Here is a 7,700-nt window from a genome sequence, read left to right on the forward strand (position 1 = left end):
CAATCACAGCACACCACGCTTTTCAGACCGATGAGCTTTGTAAAAATCTACGCGTTTCAGAAAGGCGGGGCATAGAGGAGAAACAATAATGTACAGTATGTGGAAAATAATGTGTTTTTTGAACCTTAAACCACATAAACACATTTCATTACACCAAATACACAAAATAATGTTATTTTTAGCAACATCATATGACCCCTTTAAAGATGTAATCAAACAGACGATGAACACTATTAACAGCAATTATTATATGATGCTATCAAACTTATAGCAAAATGTGGTAGTTCTGTATGTTGTTTCAGGGTTGGCATCATCTGAGGTCCTCTGAGGGGTTGGCATCATCTCTTCTCAGGTGTTCTGGATCCAGACTGAAGCTTGTGCAAATCCTAGTTACCACGGGATGTCAATCCTGTGGCAAAAACAGAGAAACAAATAGAGACATAATTAGCGTAGCTGGCTGCTTAGCAACTGCTTAGATGAATTCAGGAAGTTCATACAGTCAGTGATTTATCAGATTGATTCAAACATCGATTCATTAAAAAAAACAGCTCATTGGGGTCATTGGTCTGTGAATTGGCCCATATTGGCCACAACATATGTTTGGTTTGAAGAATGACCAGTTTTTTTCCCAGCAGGGTCAGCTGTCCTTCTGATTTTACCCTAATGCTTTGCTTTTACAATTGATTCACTGTGAATTTCATACAACAAACATGACGAGGCTTGTCGGTAATAGGATGGAAATGTGTAAATCAACCAATTTACACTGAATTTTAGGTTATTGTCTCAAATGCATAAAGAAAATCTCGTTTATTTGGGATTCTCTTTTGCACATTTTTTCAGTGAATCTGTCAAAACATGTAATGTAGGTCATATTTCATTGTTTATGAATGACAATAACATGATACACAGCATTCCTTTTGTTTAGCATTGGGGTCAGTTATAGATCATAGGTCCACCAAATTTGAACTTTTGACCGCTAAAACCTCCCTTCACATTGGAGTGTTTTTCAGAAGGCTTGATTTCATAGCAGGTTTTTACAAGTTTCCCAAAATTACAAACTGCAGGATTCATTTAGGCCCAGAAATAACATCTGCTGCTGCCTTGACATCACTGAACTGTGAATAAATCAGGATTGATGTGAATATAATCATGATAAACACATCCTGCTACATTCCAGCCACATGAGTGTGAAGTTTGTCATTTAAACCTAACAATTCAGACCGTAGTCAATCAAATTCATCAATCCATCTCTTCTGCCATCACCATGGACCTCCACATTAATGTTTAATAATTGTGTGGTCTGCGCTGAGTGAGTCAAATGTTTATAGTAGGACATGTAGTGTAGTCTCTCAGACTGTGGGTTATCTTCCAGCTCATCTATCTGCCAGCAGGATTATGGAAGTTTGATGAAGAGCGTCACCCGGGCACTCTCAGGCCATCGCTATTTTAAAATTGTTTTCCTTTTCTTTCTAGACTGTTCCTATATTTTGTGCAGAGTGGCGCATGTAACATATTAGTGGCCCTGTCATTGTCACATTTGTGCTGGTTTGAAATCACACCATTGTCTTTGTCATTTTATGAAGTCACACACCATAATAACTATAATAGATGTTGCATTTCATAAATGAAAAATGCCCACATATCCCAAAAGGATTCTTTGACATTATATGCTTAAGACACAGAACAAATGCGAACAAATGCAGATTTGGATTTATCTCTATAAAAGTAGTGCTTGGCTAGGATTTAAACTGGATCAGTGGGAATACAAAATTTGATTGTTTGATTGAGTGCTTGTAAGATATTTAATCATACATTACCATTCAAACGTTTGGGGTCAGTAAGAGTTAAAAACAATAAAATTACATTGTTATAAAAAAATATATATTTTAAGTAAATGCTGTTCTCCTGAACTTTCTATTCATTACAACTATTTTCAACATTGTCAATAATAAGAAATGTTTCTTGACGAAATCAACATAGAATAATTTCTGAAAGATCATGTGACACTGACGACTAGAGTAATGGCTGCTGAAAATTCAGCTTTTTCATCACAGAAATAAATTACATTATTAAATATATTAAAATAGAAAACATATTTTGAATTGTAATAATATTTCACAATATTTCAATTTTTACTGTATTTTTAATCAAATAAATGCAACCTTGGTGATCTTAAGAGACTTCTTGCAAAAACAATAAACATTCTTACCAACCCCAAACTTTTCAATGGTATTCTATATAAAAAGGATAGTTCACCCAAAAATAAAATTTTTAAATTTTCTCACCCTTGTGTCATTCCGAACCCAAATAATCAGTTCAATTTAATATGGTAAAATGGACCTAAGAGGGCTTCACTCTTATTGATAGCCAAAAACATGTGATCAAATATTTAATAAATAAACATGCATTAGGAATTGGGAATGTGTCTAAATTTGAATGACTGGTGTGTGAATTCTGTTCAAACACTGATGACTGAAGGTCAAGATGTTGGCCTGGTTTTGGTAGCTCACAAACTCTTCCCCTCTCTAGCTACTAAAAAGTCTCAGTGGCTGGAGAAGGAGGAACGGGCACGGCAGGTGCGCGAACAGCAGCTGGAGGAACGGAGGAGGAAGCTGGAGGAGCAGCGGCTGAAAGCAGAGAGACGGCGCACAGAGCTGGAGGAGAGACAGAGACAGAAACTTGAGAAGAATAAGGTGAGGGAGTAGTGGTGGTCAGTGCAAACCCACATGACACAACCTGTTCCTCTAATTTTACACAGGATCAGAGTCCGTGAGGTTCCTGCCAACTTGCCAGGCATTGTTTTCCCTTTCAGCTCTTCAAATGATGCTAGATGAGTTGTTTTTCAGTGAAAGTGGAGCACATTGTACCAGAGCTCTAAGATTTCCCCTTTGAAAGATCAATACCGTCTCCTCTGTTATTCCCAGTGCCCATTATATTTAAATGTGCATTGTAAAGTGTTTTCTAGACTTTTGTTACATTTTAAAGAGATACTCATTGTGGCACTGTTTTTTTAATGTTCAGGAGCGGTATGAGGCTGCCATCCAGAGGTCTGGTAAGAAGACGTGGGCAGAGATTCAGCAGCAGAGATGGTCCTTGGCCGGAGGCTTGAGCGGCAACTCCAGTCAAAGCCAGAGTGAGTTATATAAAATGCACCTACATAAACACAAAAACTGTACCTGTAGGTGTTGCTTCTGGTGCCTTTGCATATTAAAGTGCCCCTATTATGCCATTTTTAAGGTTGCTAATATTGTTTTATGAGTCTCCTAAAACAGGTCTACATGCATGCAAAGTCAAAAATTATGTTAGTTTTCTCAAAAAATAGATTTAATTTGACCTAATTTCTAAATGATTTGTAAACGACTTGTGCGAAGCAGTTCAAAGAATCAGTCTCTCTAAACCCCTCCTTTCCGTGAGCCCTCACTGCTGTGATTGGTCAGAAGGTGCAGTCCTTTGTGATTGGTCCAGAGCCGTAGAGAGATTGGCTCTGGATTGGTCTACCACGTACAGCGCATGTCGGAAACGAAACACCCATTGCCATGACGAAATGACAGCCCTGGAGACTTGGGAAAAGACATAGTATACATAGAAAAGATGGTATCGATTGTACCTTACCAATTTGAGCCGGAGTCTGATGATGCAACGGTTGAACTGGCTGATTGACAAGAGACTGATTCGCAAGCACGACTGGAGCAGGACCTTTCTCAGTGGTAAGTGTCAAGTGTTGACAAGTTTGGTAATTATAAGATGTGATAAAACAAATTTAGTCACAGTGAAGGATACAGCGTCTTCTCGACATGATGTTAACCACACAGAAATTGTTACTGTTTGTGGGCGGTCAAGTTGGCGATGTAGAACGTGGGCGGACATTATGCAAATGTCTTACTTCGTGACGTAGAGCCATAACAGAATAAGATTCAAATTCCTGACGACTCGTTTAGGCCTACTCTTTTTTTTTTTTTTTTTTTTTTAAATAAACAATAACTTTATTTATCGTGCACTGTTGGCTTCACAACTTTGCAGATCGTTTATGTTCATATACAGCTACATGACACACTGCATGAAAGGTAATATTCAAAAAGGCATAATAGGGGCACTTTAACTGCCTTCGTCATTGGTGTTAGGAGTAAGCTGGATTGGAGGTGTTTGTGATGTTTGATGAGTTTACTGAGACTGATGGATATAATAATTCTGTCTCTTTGTCATTTTTGCACGTTCTATTTCTATAAAGTGCTTAAGAATACACAATTTAAAAAACTATAAACATATACATTTCCCTGACTTTTCACATGAGATGGTTTGTTTTGTTTTGCGTAAAACAGCCTCACAACCTTCTGCTCAATCCCGGCTAAACGCTCTTTACTGATGTGATAATAACATGAGATCAATTGCTTTGCTTCTAGAGATCATAGGGACTTTAAATGTGCAACTAGGCAAATGCAAATACTAACGGAGATCTGTAAACACTTTTCCATTTTTACTGCAGTATCCTTCCATAGCAGTAGCTTCACTGAGGTTTGTGAGTCTCTCTAAACACACAGAAGGTGCGCGTATGCCTTGTTTACATTTTCTGCCAAGAATTTAGGCCTTTTTTTTTTGCCAGAAACCGAAAATGCCATTTTATTTAAATGAAAATGTACAAAAAATCAAAAGGGGAAGGAGAAACGTCTTCATAATCTACAGTTTCTAGCCTTTGTGTGTTTTATATGTCCGTATATATAATAGGAGGTGAGAATGACTTACTGAGAATGCTGGGAAATAGGGTAATGAACTTCAATGCAGCTTTGTACCACTTCCCCCATGACACAAGACCTCAATTTATAGGCTAACCAATGCTGTTTCTCCAAGGATTTTATTTTCTAACTGACTTAATTTAGTTGTTCCTTTCCCAAAAGTTGTGCACAGTCATTGCAGTCCCTGATGGTGCCCTGAGAGGAGAAGTGGAGGCAGTGACCCCATTATAAACCATGTAGACTCTTGCGATAATGAACTTTGAGCAGCGCAACTCAATAAAAATAGCATTTGAGTTCATATTCAGACACTGCAAACATACCAATGGTTATCCAGGACCTAGATAACTATGTTTGGCTGCTCAAACAGTAGTTTTAAGGTATATTTTGACCCATATATTTACTTGGCCTATATATCAATGGCTGTTTTGTGTTTGAGGGATTCAAGTTTAATTTTTTCGACTGCTTCCAGTCGTTCCACCGTGGTCCCCTCAGCATTGTGTACATGTATGCGGTGTTCTCTGGATTTTACAGGCAGATGCTCAATATCAGCAGTCAACCTGCCCAAACATGTGGATTCAGTCATAAACAAGCGGCTCTCCAAATCCTCTGCCACCCTCTGGACGTCCCCTAGCAGAAGTAAGGACACTCCTCTGGATCTAGCCCCTCCTCCACGTCTTCACAGGCTCCTCTCTTCACATAATTATGAGTTTCCATTTTACTCCCCCACCTTTGATTTCTCACTTGCGACCAATCACCTGCTCGTGTTCCCTGATCATTCAATCATTCCCTCCTTCCAAACCGTCTCCTCGTCAGTGTCTTCAGTTCGATCGATTTGATTTTTTGAAATCGTCATCATCTTTCACCGTTAACCGTTCTTAGTGGTGCTCTTTTTTTGTTTGTTTATTTTTGGTGGTGGCTTTCTCTGTTCCTTTTTCTTGATGTAACCATCAGGTGAATACTTGCATACTTCTCCATACCTTCACATATGCGTATGATGCATGATGATACAGTGGCCCCAGAAAGTATTTGGACACTTAAGCCACACTTAGAATTTTACAGAACTAAAAAAATTAAATATCTAAAATTGATGCTAGAACTTTTCTTAGAACAATCTTTTTTAAGCCGACAAAGTGTCCAAATACTTATCAATTTGAACAATATGTGTGTTGTTTTATTGGTAACACCTTATAATACGGTTTGTTAATGCTAGTTAAAGCATTAGATATCATGAACTTAGTTTTACATCCTTTTATCAATCTAGGTTTAATTTGATTTGATTTGAATTGCATTTGATTCAATATTTAAATTTAATTTCAAACTGTATAAATTAATATTAAAGGACATGAATTAATGTGATAAATTCTTAGTTCATTTTCTCTAATGCATCAATTAATGTTAACAAATTGAAGCTTATTATAAAGTGTTACCGTTTTATCATTTAAAACCTAACAAAGACCTTTTTGTGAAGTGTTTAAAGTGTGCTTGTGCTACAATTATTATTATTATTTTTTTATCACTAGCTTTGATGTTTTTTTGACATTCATATGTTGTAAGTGTCTGAACACTGTTTGTGACCACTGAATCTGCTGGCATATTCAAAAAGAGAAATGTGTTGATGGATGTATGTTCCACTCAGAAAAGCCATTTATCAGTGAATTGAGGTCTAGTTGATTTTATTTCCCCCCCAAAAATGGCTGGTGCTTCTTTTATTGGATGTACTGAGGTCATGGAACTCAATCGTAAGTAGGGCACACTCTATTTGTGAGTGCTTCCTAAAACAATAGATGGAGTAGAGCAGAAAGGAGAGTTCACAGCTAATCGAGTCTTTTCCATGAGCGGAGACTTTACTGCAGAGTGCTGATGAATGTTCAGCTTTGGGCACTATCTCTCTCGATCTCTCTTTCTCTGTCTAAAATGCCTCTCTACCTCCCCAATTGTTCTTGTGCACTTGCTTTTCGCATCTTACCATGCATTTACCTGTGGCTCTTTCTTGTTTCCCCCTTTTCTTTTCCCTTGAAAATCACATAAGTTTAGAATCAGGGTTATTGTAGTTAACCAAAAACATAAAAAACAAAACAATAAAATATAAAGAAACTTTAACTTTTTTTTCTTTAGCTAGTTGCCAAGGTAAAAATTCTTTTGTTATTATTATTAAATTATTTTTGTGAAGTTTAACTTGAAGAACTAAAATAATTCAAATATATTAAGAACACATTAAAATAAAATCTAAGATATTAAAATTAAAATAGCACTGTTGATAATGTGATGTAACTATTTCTCAGATTTAGCAATGTTGTTTATTTTTGGGTGAGTGTGAAGAAACAATGTAATGTTGAGCAATGTCATTTCATAACATTTAACAATGTCTCATTGTTAAAAAATTAAAATAAATATAAATATATATATATATATATATATATATATATATATATATATATATATATATATATATATTTTTTTATATAAATTAATTTTATTAGGCAGGAATGCAATGTATATATATATATATATATATATATATGTATATGTATACTTTTTAATAAAAATTGTATACATAGCTTGGATATGTTTTATTCCTGTCTTTGTCCTTTTGTGTTAATAGTTCACCCAAAAATTAAAAATTCTGTCATCATTTACTTATTGCAAAACTCATGGATTTGAGGAGTTGTTACTTATTATTGCCATCATGCCAACTGAGAATTTATTGCAATGATTTTAAATTCAGTTGAGGTATCTGTCTGACATATTATGACATATCATTGATGTTTTATATAAAGTCTTTAGGGCCATAGGCTATAATATGTTGTTTTTATATAAATTGCTCAGAGACCAACCAGTTGGACAGAGATTATGTACAAATCATCCAAGCACCCAATTCCTGGCCATTTCTAATATAGGCCACATTTCAATAACGTTGCTAAATATTATTAAACTGGAAATAAATTAAAGATCCATCTTTGATTGTCAAAA

At 35.9% G+C, this 7,700-nt stretch overlaps 1 protein-coding gene across 8 annotated transcripts in view; it reads left to right on the forward strand.

The window, feature by feature from the left end:
- The window catches only part of LOC107556093 (MAP7 domain-containing protein 1-like), a 45,192-nt gene that overhangs the window by 25,791 nt on the left and 11,701 nt on the right, over positions 1-7,700 (forward strand). For 6 of the 8 annotated variants that reach the window (XM_016239103.1, XM_016239098.1, XM_016239099.1 and 3 more), the window contains 3 exons: positions 2,530-2,693; positions 3,022-3,133; positions 5,262-5,366. In XM_016239103.1, the coding sequence (XP_016094589.1) occupies positions 2,530-2,693; positions 3,022-3,133; positions 5,262-5,366 (381 nt within the window). The remainder of the gene's footprint in view (positions 1-2,529; positions 2,694-3,021; positions 3,134-5,261; positions 5,367-7,700) is intronic. The other 2 variants (XM_016239101.1, XM_016239102.1) reach the window with 1 other exon arrangement.

This window comes from Sinocyclocheilus grahami, unplaced genomic scaffold, assembly GCF_001515645.1.
Source record: "Sinocyclocheilus grahami isolate Dianchi unplaced genomic scaffold, SAMN03320097.WGS_v1.1 scaffold555.1, whole genome shotgun sequence".
NCBI classification, from domain to species: Eukaryota; Metazoa; Chordata; class Actinopteri; order Cypriniformes; family Cyprinidae; genus Sinocyclocheilus; species Sinocyclocheilus grahami.